We start from the raw sequence: 14,276 nt of genomic DNA on the forward strand, positions 1-14,276 counted from the left end.
TCAAATGGCCCGTCATCCCCTTAAATACCATCTCTAGCTGAAGACAAAGATGTTGGGAACGGGGAGAGCCAGTTATGGGAGGTTATCAAGCAGAGAGGACAGTAAACAAGGGGACTGTTGGTACTCAGATTTATGTCCCTACCTTCACCATTGGTAAGTTTCTAAGAGATTTAGCCGAACTCTTCTTCCTGGTACAGGGATGGAGACGCCCTTAGAAATGAGGTGCCCCTTATAAATGTGAGTAGGTTTCACAAAAGAGTAACTTCCACTCAGTTTTGAGCTGCTTCTGTGGCGGCTGTTTCTTAAAAATAATCAGCCTAAAATAATTCTTATGCCAAAGAGGCATATTTTGGGATGGCGAATTATGCTCCCCTTCAACAAGTGTGTGTCATTCCAGCAAAGACCACTTGTACGTAAGCTGTGGAAAGCCTGTCTTGGAATGGCTCAGGAAGCCGTGAAGGTGAGAAGTAGCCACGACCCCAGTGACATAATATTTACAAGAAAGGTCAAGACTCTAAATTCAATCCTAATGTTGTTTCAATTTGAGCAGAAATCCTTAACATGAAGCAAATTTTAACATGTCTGGAACACAGACCTTTATCATTAAATATTCTGTAGTTCAATTACTTTGAGGGGATATCTACTCTAGACTGAGTCTAAGACATCAGAGACATTTATGTAACGAATTTAACCTAAAAGATAATTTTTAAATTTCTGTCTACACTCCAGATGTTTTGTGTAGAGGGTGGTGGGCAGCTGGATTCTGAGACATATTGGGCGATAAGTATTTTTCCTTTTTTCCCAGAGAGGTGTTTGCCTCAGAGTAGATTATTTGAAATGTTATATCTGTAAAAAAGCAATTAAATATGCTGAGGAAGAGATTTTTCTTTTTCTAACAAAACCAAGTGGAGCATTTGGAAAGATAGGAAATCACAAGTTTGTATGGTTCAGGAATCATACAAGGTTAGCAAGATTCCCAGATGATCCCCAGGATAGCATTGTAGATTAGGTGCCAGTTCAGATAATTTTGAGTTTCAGAAATTAACTATTCCACACATAAGAAGAAATATTAGCCATTAAAATCCTCAGTCCAATGCTTGATATTCCTCCTTGTTTTACTCTTATATAGACACAATCTAATGAATTCAGCCAGTTTAATGACAGGGTTAATTATTCTTTGGAGTTATATAAAGGAAAAGTCAATTAAATGTTTTGTTTTCTGGTTTTTTTTTTAAATTTCCCTTCAACCTTCTAGGTGGTTCTACTACCACTATTTACCCAAAAAGCCTTTTTTCAAGTTGCTCCTAGGATCCCACACTTTTCCAGTCACTTGTTGTCCTCCAGGACCAGCTTTGGAGATCAAAGCTTCTATTTCCATCCAGCTCTACTCAGCCATTCAAATGGCTTTTCCCCTCCATGGGGTTGCAGCCAACTGAAACTCTGATCACGTTCTCTGCACCAAACTGCAATGACTCCATCTCTGACATTACTGAGAACATGTGAAAATCCTTCAACTGGAGAGTTTACATGACACAGAGCTCCCATGATTTAGACCTGCTTAAAAAGCACATCTAAGCTTGTGCTGAGAATGGAAAATTAAAATGTATCTGTAAGGGTTACTTGACACTGGAGAAGAAAAGGTGGGACTGTTGCAACAAGAAAATATGTTAAATATGATACTACTATGAAAAATAAAATTGCACATTTTGGGTTAAAATAAGACTACTGGAGATAAAATATATAAGAATGCCCTTATCTGTTTAGTTATCAAGTTGTCTACTCAGATGGATTTCAGTAGGAAGGAAAGGCCTATTTCCCTATGTCTTGAATAGATTTTAATCCACAGGTTTCATAAATGGTGGGAGTATGAGAATGATACTTTCTATTAATAAGCAGCTATACATTCTCTAATTTCTGAAACAAAATCAGAGCTACACACAACATTCAATAGGAAAAGAGGTGTGCGAATTTTAATTCAAAGCACTGTTTTTCCAGTATTCCACCAAGATGTCTTACACATAAGCCATTTCTAGTAAAAGGGCCCTCTTCTGAGAAAGCTGCTTAATCGAACACTCTTAAAGAACATACATTCTATTCTTTTAGTAAAGGAGGAAGGTGTGAAAAGTGCTGGGAGAATTAAGCAGGCCCCTCTCTCTACTTAGAAACTCCAAAGAGAGGCTTTAACTACTTGCTTTGCTTGGGTCTCCTCTTTATCAGAAACCTGCGTCTCCTATTACCTACCCTAGAGAACAGAGAACCAGAGCGGTGATCTAGAAATTTTCAATAAAATAAAATGATAGTTTCAACTCCCCATCCCTTTTATCTTTCATTCTTACAACCACTACCTAAGAGTGTCAACTCCCAGGACAACCTTTGGGCAATGGCTTGATTTCTTCTATAGCTAGTTTTGCTTTTCTTTTCTTTTCTTTTCTTTCTTTTTTTTTTTTTTTTTTTGAGGAGGGGATTTGGGGCAATACTTAGACCTTTATTTCAAAGTGACAGTATAGAAGAGGGCAAGTAATATAGGTACAATGAACCTCCAACCTGCATTTGGTTCTGGCTGGAAATCCGGATGGTGTGTGTTGGGTGCGGGGACTGTTCCAGTGAGTAGATAAATGAACTATAGGTGAAGGGATATTTTCCTGGTACCTTTTGTACAAGTAAGTTCAAAAAAAATTTAGGTGCAAGAATTTCACAACACACAGCTGCTCAGGGTTTTGGGAAATCCATCACCCTCTTCCCATCTTTTCCATTCAGTGCAGCAAGTCTCTAAGACATTAATGCATAACTTCACAATTTTGGCATCACATTCACCTGGCTCAGCGTATTTTTTCAACACTGCAGTAAAGCCAACTGTTTTCCAGATGTATACCCCTCCATGCATTTATTAACTACATTCTCTACTCCATGTCCAACACCCCTCCCCCCATCCCAAGGAAGGGGTAGGAACAATCAGAGCAGGGTCCCCAGAAATCTCTGGTGCTCTCTGGCTCCACTGGCCTTCGGTCTGCACTATATGGATGTCCTGTGCAGATGAAGAGTTGTCCTGTAGGGTTAGACAAGCGTCTTTCCATCCGGCCCTGATGGGACTGCTGTCCCTGGTGCTGAACCATGTTAGCCCACCAGGGAGTCGGCTGCCAGGTCAGTGGGACTGGAGAGAAAACCTGGTTGACAGATCTCAAGAATGTCCAGGTGCAGAAGCAAGCAGTACTTTGGTTACAGGAACAGAAGCCCCCCACCCCCACGCCACATACGAATCTCCAGGGTGTGCGCCAGGACCCCATTTGCAGTCTTCTCCTCCAGACCCCCACCCAACACGCCTCCAACATGGCCTCAAACGCCGACATTTATCAGCACAGCTCACCTAGATATCAGATTACAGTAAAACCAAAATGCTATTCCCCAAACACAGTCTTTACGACGTTAGCTTTTACTCTAAAACAACTGAATACAATCCAATAAATTAAATAAACAAACGAAAGTGACCTTCCTTTTTCCTCCCTCCCTCTCCTGCCCAATATATTCACATTCCTCTAAATCATCAAGCCCCAAATCCCACAAGAGCCTTTTTAAATCTGGGTGGTCCCTCTAGATCCCCGGTCCCCACCCCTTCCCCCACCTTTCTGTAACAAAACAACGCGGAAAAGGGCATCTCTTACCCCGGGTAGAGAGAGAGCAGGAGCAGAATCCACACCGTCATTTTCTGTGAAAATACAGGAGTCGAGTAGACCGAGCTTCCTGTACTCCATGTATTTGTCGAACTCATGGCTCTTTTTTCCCCCCTCTCTCGCTTGCCTCTAGCCTCTAGGTTGCAGAAGAATCAATCCCTCCCCTTTGTATTATTATTACGCTATGATCTGATGGTGGCTCCCCCCACCTGCCTCTAGTAGGTCCGGTCACCAGGCAGCTGTATTGCTACCAGCTTCGGGAATTAATATTCAGGGGGCAGAAATAAGATCAGCACAAACGCTTGCAGATACCATCAAAGCGTCAGCTCAGGGAGCAGCTTCCAAGTCTGGGGGAAATAATATAATTGAGGCAGGGGGAGGGTGCAGGGAGAGACGCGCAGGAGACGAATGAGGGAAAGGGAAGCGAGCGCACACTCACACACATACTCATGCTCCTCGCACTCACACACACGCTCCCCCAGGTCCCTCGTTTCAGGATTGTTTATTTGTTTTGCTTTGTTTTGATTTTTCTTTTAGAGGGTGGCAGGTGAGTGTGTCTGTGTGTGTGTGTGTGTGTGTTTTTAAAAGAAATCCTGGGATCTCTGCGTGATTAACTATCACGCAGGTTAACTATGAGGTCAAAGTGGAAGAGATGCGCGCGGCTGCTGCACGAATTAACACATGCGTGGTGTCAGTCCAGCGCTTTTTAACCCTTTCCGGCACACACAAGCATGCAAGGACCGGCTTTCATGGGGACAGGGGGTGCTTTAGCAAGCTGAAGCTAAACTAGACCACCAGTGACAGAAGGTTTGTCTCCTCAGATCTGCCAAGAATCCTTGTTTAAAATCATGCAGTCTCAGAAATCATGGTTACGACGTAGGGGGATGGGGAGCAGACGGTGGGGGAGGAGGGGCTGTGTCTCTGTAAACCATCCTGTAGGAAAACAGATCTGGTGAATTTTGAATTTGAATGAAGGCAGAGAACGCTGATAGAATTAAAAGACAAGAAGAATCTGTGTTCCCCAGGATTCATTCCTACCTTTTTTGCTCTCCATCCCCAGTAAAATTGTGAAGATACAAACTCCTTGCAGGTTGAAGAATATAACTGCACAGAGCAAGCTGCCTGAGTAAAGACTACAGACCAGGAAATAGGGGGCTGCTTTTCGAAGGGAGGGTGGACCAAGGGGAAGGTCAAGAAAACATTTAACAACATAAAGGGGTTTCTTGCTTGCTCTGTGGGATTTGACTTTTGTTGGTGGTGGTGGTCTACTTGGTGATAATTCTGAAAATTCCCTGGGTGGATGAGTGGTGCTAGCCTGCTGCCTTCTTGCCTAGAATGTTACCATGGCTACCGATACATGGGCGAGATCCCCTTCATCCTAGCTCATCCACTGCAGAGGAAACCCCATTCGCTCATCATGGAGAAGGAAGCAGAGGATTGTTTTCAAGGTTCCTGCAGAACTGAGACCAAAGCAGAGATGTTCATATATAAGTATGGGTGAACCTCAAGGGCCCATTGGAACCCTTCCTGGAACACTGCAGGGAGTCATTTCAAAACTGGTGCCTTTTCTAGAAGAAGGTCTTCCAGGTAGTGAACTTGAATAAGGAGTCCAGGAGGCACAGACAGAACATGGGGTGAGGAGGTCCACACACCATCTGCAACCCTAAAATATACTCAAGACAAGCATGCAGAAGCACTAGAGGCTTTCTTCAGGCTGAGGAGACACATCCTGACACTGATGCAAAAAAGGAGTGAGGACAGACACTCCTGGAAACCTGCATGCCTTCCAGACTTGCACTTAGGCAGTTATTTTACAGCATGTGAACAAAATCCAGTTAAAACAACAACATTCATGTGCAGCAGTCAGCTGACTTCTTTCTTTGGTGATTAGAGACAGAACAAATGCAAACCCCTTTCTTTGTAATTTTCTTATTACTTGCTTGCACTGTGAGAAATTTTCGCCCTCCTTACAGTTACATTTTTTAATTAATTATTATTATTATTATTTTTTACAAAAAACACCTAGGTTGTTAATAGCTATACACTTATTTTTAGTGAAAACATTCTATCATGTTTTTGTAGGTCAAGGCTTACAAGTTCACATGCCTCCAGAAACCAAGCAAGTGAGACAAATGAGAGAAAAGGGGCAGCTGTGACTCAGTAAAGTGGTGGAGACCATGCGGGGTGACCATACCCCGTCTGAGTGGAGTTGCCACTACTCTATTCCAATCAGAGCTGCCAGAGGAAATGGGAACACAATTTTGAGAAATGTCCTCAAATACAAAGGAGGCCAAACCAAACAGATAGGCAGACCTTTAGGCTGCAGATAACAACTGATATGAGAATTCTGTCTTCTTTCAAACAGAACATTTTCAATTTTCCAATCTAATTTTTTCCCCTTGAGTTAAGCTATGAGAAGGAATGCTGTCACATTCACAAAGTAGTAATTCAAATTCTGATTCCTTATCGTTATCATAATGATCCCAATAAGTTATAATCTACTTCAATAATGGAATATCTCCCAGCATAGTAAGAGAATCCATAGAGGAAATTTTACTATTTATAGTATCTGGGTACAATTGTAATTGTGCTGTTCCTGGCTAATAACCTTCAGTTTGCTCTGTATCTGTCCTCTCTGGTGGCTGCTCTCTGAAAAGAACAACAACAACAAAAAAAACTAAGATTTTGCCACACATTTATACACTGTTATTTGTAAGAGACTTCATCTGGTAATTTCTTTTCTTTTCTTTTCCATTTGCATTTTGGTTTATTGAATTTTTATTGAAGTATAGTATGTTACAACGTTGTGTCAATTTCTGGTGTCAGCATGTTTCAGACATACATCTAGTCCTTTCTATAGTCTTTTTCATTATAGGTTACTACACGGTACTGAATATAGTTCCCTGTGCTACTGTGCTATACAGTAGAAACTTGTTGTTTATCTATTTTATATGTAGTAGTTAGTTGTCTGCAAATCTTCAACTCCCAATTTATCCCTTCCCACTCCCTTTTCCCCGTGGTAACCTTAAGTTTGTTCTTTATGTCTGTGACTCTGTTTCTGTTTTGCAAATAAGTTCATTTGTGTCATTTTTCAGATTCCACATATAAATGATATCACATGGTTTCTTTCTCTTTCTGACTTACTTCACTTAGAATGACAGTCTCTAGGTCCATCCATGTTGTTGCAAATGGCATCATTTTATTCTTTTTATGGCTGAGTAGTAATGTCTTTTGTAGTCACCATTTAGCTACATTTAATCTTGCTCATTTTCAAGAAGGTATGTTTATAATACACATTTAAATAACCATTATTTGATAAATACGGTACTCATTTTATTGCAAACATATGTATATATATATATATACTAAAATTTTAGAATTATTAAAAAATAAGAAAAACCACCACCTACATCCTCTTATTCAAACAAGCCATTGTCAATATATCAGAGTTATTTGGTGGGTTAATTTTATCTGAATGAAGTTTTACTTTTACTTTTAATTTGATGTTGTATTATTATTACCATTACTATTATTATTATCATTACTATTCCCAGAAGTGAATTATAAGATCGAGAGTCGGATCAGTTTGGTTGCTGATACCGAATTTCTTATCACTTGCAGAATTAAAATAAATTACTTAGGTTCTAGTTCTGTTAATGATGAAGTAGGCTAAACAAGCTGCAGATAACATTTACAACTGGTGGACAAAACATTAAGTAAACTATGTAAAGTACTAGAAAGTTACCTGAAGCAAGCAGGAAGTAGTGAAGTTTTGACCATAAAGAGAGGGAAGTGAATTGGATGAGATCTACGATGATGTGGCTTTTCCCTGGAGGATACTTAGAAGATGATCAAGTTCTCCTTATTTGCCTGGAACGTCCCTAGCTTTGGCTTGGGAAGACCTGTATCCCAGGAAAACCTTCCACTGCAGAGATACAGGATGGCTACAGTCAGCAGAAGGCAATAATTCTGTTGGTTTGAGGTTTAACAGGAGAGTTGGAGCTGCCAGGGCTCCTCAAGTTAAGGGAGAAATCACAGAAACAGAGAAAAACGGAGATATGACTCCTGATCTGTATGCAAACTTCGTTTGGGTATTTGTTTTTGAATGGAAAGGGCAAAAAGACACCAAGAAGCCTGGAAGAGAGCAAATACTGAAAGACTGAAAACGTTGAGCCGTATTTCAGCTGCCACTCACTGCATGAGATTCTGAGTTTGGAGTCTGAATCCCACCAAGTTAGACTCTTAAAACAAACTTCAGACTTTCCTTTAAAACCACAGAAGGACCATAACCCTTCTCCATTCTAGGACTAAGGATTTCGTCTAAGTCTAAGGACAAAACTGAAACTAAACCTGAAAACAGTAAAAACACTAATCCTGGACAAAAGTAAGGTGATTTGCCAATCATTTAACTCCTAGTAGAACAAAAATCAACATCCTTTAGAAGAGTACTAAAAATCAGAATGTTGATAATATATAAAACATCTAATAATACATGGTAAAAAAAATCATAGAATATACAAAGTACAGGATAAATAAGACACATATTATTTAAAATAACAGTATTCAATATAAAGCAACCAAACTTGAGATGCAATTAGCAAATACAGACATTCAATCAATTATTTTAAATAATCTGAGGATTTAAAACAAAACATGGCCATGATGCTTACATGGTCAATGTGTGGACAGCAGGGACTCTCAGAGGAGAAATGGAGACTATTAAAAACAAGCAAAATAGAAAATTCTACAACTGAAATTTATAATGCCTGACAGAAAAAACTCATGCATGGGTTTTAATATCAGATTAATTTAAGATCAGATCTAATATCAGTTTAAGAATAACAGTAGAAGAAAGTATGGTAAACTTGAAAATGCAGCAACAAAAAATATCCAGTATAAAAACCATGGAGAAAAATATTGAAAAAAAATGAGCTACTAGAAACTGTGAGATTGTATCAAGCCTCCTGATACAGCAGCGTAGGAGAAGAAAAGAATAAATAGGAACACATTTAAAGTAATATTGGCCAAAAAACTTCCCTAAATTGGTGAAAATATTACATAGACCCAAGAAGCTTCGTAGGCCCCAGGGAAAACATAGTGAAAACTATACCTGGGAACTTTGTAGTCCCACATGTAAAAACTAAAAATCAAATGAAAAAGTTGGAAGTATCAAGAGAAGCATGCAACATTACAATTGCCAGAGGTTAACACTACAATGATGGCTGGCTTATCAAAACAATTGAGGTCAGGAAAGAATGGATGACATCTTCCAAGTTCTAAAAATAAATTATACGTAGGCGTCTACATCCAGGAGATAGATCTGTCAGAAATGAAATGGAGAAAAAAGCCATTTTCAAATAAATGAAGACTAAGAGAATTTGTCACCAGCAGAAGCAAGTTAAAAATAATGCTAAGGTAAATTCTCCAGGCTGAAGGTAAGTGATACCAGATGGAAACCCAGATTTTTGACCAGTGAAGAGCCTGAAGATGGTTAACATGTGAGGAGACAATCTAGTTCTATAAATTTTTTATCTTGGTTCTTTTCAAAGACACCTGATTTTAATGCAAAAGTTATAACAGTACATTTTGGAGTTTATAAACCATGTATGTATAAAGCAAGTGTCAACCATCGCACAGAGTATCCCAGAGTTGGGGTTCAACAACATTATACTTTTGTGTAGGTAATTTCTTGCCTATTTCATGAAATGATATAATAGCAACTATAAATAGAGTTTGATAACTTAAAAATGACTCTGGAAATCTTCAGAGCACCACTAAAAGTAAAATAAAAAAAAGTTTAGTTAAAACTCATTAGCAAAGTTAAAATACTAAAAAATACTTCATAAATGCAAAAGAAGGCAGAAAATACCAAACAGAGAGAAAAAGTAATGGGACAAACAGGATGCAAACAGCAAAATGGCAGCTGAAAAACAAACAAACACAGGGAGTATTACTAGAGAGAAAGAGCTGGTCCTTATAACAAGAAAATCAACTAATTAAGAAGACATTAAGGTCATAAAAGTTTACACACCTGATAAAAGATCTTCAAAATAAACAAAATAAACAGAAGTTTTTACTGATGGAACAGGAGAAATTCAACAAATCCCACAATCATAGCTGGAGATATTAAAAGTCCTCTGACTTAACATTTATAGAATATATACCCAGTAATTGCAGAATAAACTACAAAATGCACATTCTTTTCAACTGTTCTTTAAAAAAGGCCTCAATAAATTTCAAAATTTTGTGAGCTTACAGTGTATATCCTCTAAGTAGAGCAGAATTTTATTACAAATCAATAATATAAAATATGTAGGAATGTTTCAAAGTTGGAAAATTAAATAAATACTTCTAAATAATACATGGATGAAAGAAGAAACCATAAGAAAAGTCGGAAGTGTTTCACATCAAATGAAAATACAACATTTCAAAATGTGTCTTGATGTTAAAGCAGGTCTTAGAGGAAAGTTTGTAACTGTAAATACACAGAAAAACAGAAAGGATAAAAATAATGACCTAAGCTTCTGATTTTGGAAGCTAGAAAAAACAGTAGAGTCCTGTATATATGTTCATTTGATTTTCAGTAAAGGTGAGGCATTTCAAAGGGGAAAGATTAATGTTTAAAAATAATGATGTTGGAATAAATGATTAAATTATTATGAAAATAACATTTGCCCTTTACTTCATCTCATATGTAAAAGCTAAAATTATTCATCTTAAGAAGGAAACAGGATACCTTTATGATTCTGGACTAGGCAAAAATTTCTTACAGAAGGCATAAGGTATTAAACATAAAATGTAACTGATAAACTGGTCTTCATAAAAAATGAAAAATATCTGTTCAAAAGACTACTGAAAAATGAAAAGCAAGTCGCATATGAGGAAATAATATTCACAACATAAATATCTAACAAAGGACTTTTATCCAGAATACATAAGGAATCCTATGCCTTAATAATGAAAATGCAAACAACCCAATAAAAATGGTCAAAGTACTTGAACAGATGCTATGAAAAAGGTGACGTGTGTCCAATAAGCCAATGAAGAGGTTCTCATCAGCAACATTCATTAAGAAAACGCAAATGGGAGCCACAATGACATCTCTTCACGTGCACTGTAATGGCTAAAATTAGCAAAACTGACAATACCAGATTTTCTGAGGGTATAGAGCAACCAAAACTGATACATTTCCTGGTAAGAATGTAAAATGGTACGACTATTCGCAAAAGATTATGGCATTTTCTTTCAAATGTTCAACATTCACTTACCATATGACCAAGGCATTCTGCCTCAAGTCAGTTATCAAAGAAAAATAACAGTGTGTGTACCCAAAAAGCCCTGTGTAAGAATTCTGTAGACTCATTCAAATCTGAAACAATCTAAATATCATAAATAGAAGAATGGGATTCCAGGATATACTTAGCAAATGGAAAAACATAGTAGTCAGGAATAACCTCATGAATAATGTATTCATATAAATATAGATACTTATAATATATATACATACATTCAACAACATGGTTGAATCTCCAAAATATGTTCAAAGACAGGCAAACACCTGCAGGTATTGTATGATGCCATTTATATGACCTTCAAAGACATCAATGTAATTAAAATCAGAACAGAGGTTGCTTATAATGGCTGAGGGACAAGAGAAATTTCTTGGGTAAAGAAAATATTCTTGATTAGAAAAGTTATTACATAGGCCTATACACTGATAAAACTCATAAAAGTATACACTTAGGATCTGATGGTTTCACTGCATATTAATTTCACCTTAATCAAATTTCTACTGATAAAATAAATACTATCCTTATCAGTAAGCATAAGCTGTGACAAAGTGCTGTGTGACAGGCCTAATCTGATCGTCATTAAAAAAAAACACAAAAACCCGAGGCAGGTAATATTACCAAGTTTTTACACATGGGAAGATTAAAATTTAGAAAGGCTAAATTACTTGTCCAAGATAACCCAGTGTCCACTTGACAGTCTATGGCAGGACAGATTTTAAACCCAGGGAGTCTGATCTAAAAAACTGACCTCTTGAGCATGGCTGTACATAGTTTTCAGTAACTGTGGTGATAAATAACATAGGTATTAATTCACTTCCTTAATCATCAGCTGTAATAAAACTTTAGAGGCAGCATGATGTAATACAAAGATCAAACAGTCTGGAGTCAGAAATCTTACTTCTGTCGTTAACTTTGTGACTTTGGGGAAATTACTTCATTTGTCTAGGTCTTACTTTTCTCATCAATAAAATGATGGATGATACAGGTGATATAAAAGGATCTTTTCTGTTCTAAGCATTCGGTGACCTATAATTTGAACAGCACTTCCTTCAGAGTGAGGTGGGAGGAGATATCTATAGCTCCTTCAAATATGTTAGGTTCCTTTAATTACAGCATGACATTAATAGGGTCCTTGTCCGTGTTACTGTGCATTAAAATAAACTGAAATAAAGTTTGACTCAGTCACCTCAATCTTCGTCCCCTTGTATCTCATGGGAGAGTCTAAGTGCCTCACTGCTCAGGATATTAGATGAGTCAGAGTCAGCATCCATTTCTCCTGCTTTGAATCTGAGCTGACCTGAGGATCTGCTTTGTCCAGTGGGATGTACAGATCTGTCAGATCTGAAATCCAGGCCTCCCAGAGCCGCTTCACTGTCTTAGAGCGCTCCAGCCATCATGTAAGTCCATCAGTTCCATGACAACGGAGCCTTTCCTCGCCGGATCTAATATCCCCAGCACCTAGAAGAGGGCCTGGCCCATCCTGCAGGCTCACTGAGTATTTGTTGAAATCTCAATCTTAGAAAGTATCCTCCAGGAACGCTGTGTCAATTTACTTTGTAACAACAATGTGCGAACGCCCCTTTGACTATTCTTTTGAAGTCACTGGGTATTTTTTTTTTTTAATATCAGAGCTAAAGTCTGAAACACTGAAGCATTCTCAACATTTACTCAATATGGCGCACGATATAAGAACTTGATCAACGCTGTGAATTATCTTGTTAATGCTTTTCAGATTTCCAGGCAGGCATGCTGCAGTAAAGGACTTCCCAGGCTGCTGTCTCTCACTGCTAATGATACGCCTCCCAGGGGCTTTCTCTTAGACTTCAGAGTCACAGAGGAGTCTTTAGTGTGACACTGTCAGTGGGTGGGACTGGTGGCACACAGAGGCCTGGAAACATAGTATGAATTTCCCCCTAGTGGCATCAGGATCCCTTCAAGGACCCCCATCAAAGAGGATTTTAAACTGCAGGGAGAAATAAAGGACAAATGAAAATGACAGTAAATGATTATAGTGATAATTTATGGCATTCTTGGAATTCTTTTTAATTTCCTTTTTTTCCCCTGGCTCAGTTAAAAGGTGAATCAGTTCTTACAGGGTTGATTTCATTTCTTAAGAAATGTAATTTTGGTAAAAAAAAAAAAAAAAGCATATAAATAAAATCATTATTGTAACCATCACAATTTATTTGACAACTGTTTACATCAGAAAGAAAAAAATGCAAAACCTTAGAAAATACAGTATGGTGTCTACCAAACTGGAGGGAGACTTTCGGTTTAAAATCATCAGACTGTTTTATTGAGGAAGCTAATTTCCACACTTCAAATACTTAAAAGAAAACATGGCTTCTTTAGACTTACAGAAAATACATAAAAATTTCTATTGCCTTTATCAAAAAGGGAGAGGTTGCAGCGAAAAAAAAATTAATCCATGTTTCAAGTCTTATCAGAAATTTTACTATTATGCCTGTGTCAAAACTGACAAAAATTTTTTACATTTGTCTCATCTGCATATGAGGCAAATAATACTATGCTCGTGGAGCTGTATGGATTTAAATGAATTAATATGTGTAAACAATTTATACAATCTTGGTCCATATTAAATATTAAATAGTATTCTACTATGATTGTTATTATTATTCTGTTTTCCTATTTTTCAACAACATTCATCAAAATTTATTAGTACCTAACAGTTACCAGGTCTCTATCTAGCCATCACTTAAACACAGTTGCATTAAACACATTTCCTGCCCTTGAGGAGATTATAGTTTAGTGACTTAATTTTCTACCATTGTCACTCTCACTGGAATACAAAGTAAGCCCTTTTCCAATGCTCGTCTGTGTTTCATAACTCAATGTCCAACTGCCTTATAATAACCCCCTTCACTCCTGAGTCTCCCAGAACAACAAAGTGTATGTCTAAGACCTAAGTTCTTCTAAGGTCTTTCTCACAAAACTCATTTCGAGCCTCTCTGTGGACTCCCTTTTTCTCTTTCACATGAAATCCCAGGCATGGCTCACGGCTTTTCCCGGCACCATAGCCAATAAATGAAGAGGTATTTATCAGCTACTAACGTGTACAATTCAACTTAACTTAAAACCCGGAACATTTTGCAATTTAAAACATTCCTCCTGCACTGAAAAGACTTACTTCAGGATCAGAAATCTGAAAAGGGAAGGCAAAGACTAATTGATATTTCCGATTTTTCTTGGTATACCTTCTCTCACTCTTTCCCTAACACAGAAACACCCCCCACACCCAAACACACATGAAAACACACAAACGTGCACACCTTACAGCTGCTTCTTAACAAGGGGT

The 14,276-nt window shown here is 37.9% G+C and overlaps 1 protein-coding gene across 2 annotated transcripts in view; it reads right to left on the reverse strand.

Annotated features, from left to right (window-relative positions):
* The window catches only part of GABRG2 (gamma-aminobutyric acid type A receptor subunit gamma2), a 141,772-nt gene that overhangs the window by 91,489 nt on the left and 36,007 nt on the right, over positions 1–14,276 (reverse strand). The window contains exon 1 of one of the 2 annotated variants that reach the window (XM_006199012.4): positions 3,660–3,766. The exons of the other annotated variant lie outside the window; for it this stretch is intronic. Coding sequence (XP_006199074.1) covers positions 3,660–3,766 — 107 coding nt within the window. Of the gene's footprint in view, positions 1–3,659; positions 3,767–14,276 lie in introns of those variants that run through there. 2 annotated transcript variants of the gene reach the window in all.

This window comes from Vicugna pacos, chromosome 22 (assembly GCF_048564905.1).
Source record: "Vicugna pacos chromosome 22, VicPac4, whole genome shotgun sequence".
Lineage (NCBI taxonomy): Eukaryota > Metazoa > Chordata > Mammalia > Artiodactyla > Camelidae > Vicugna > Vicugna pacos.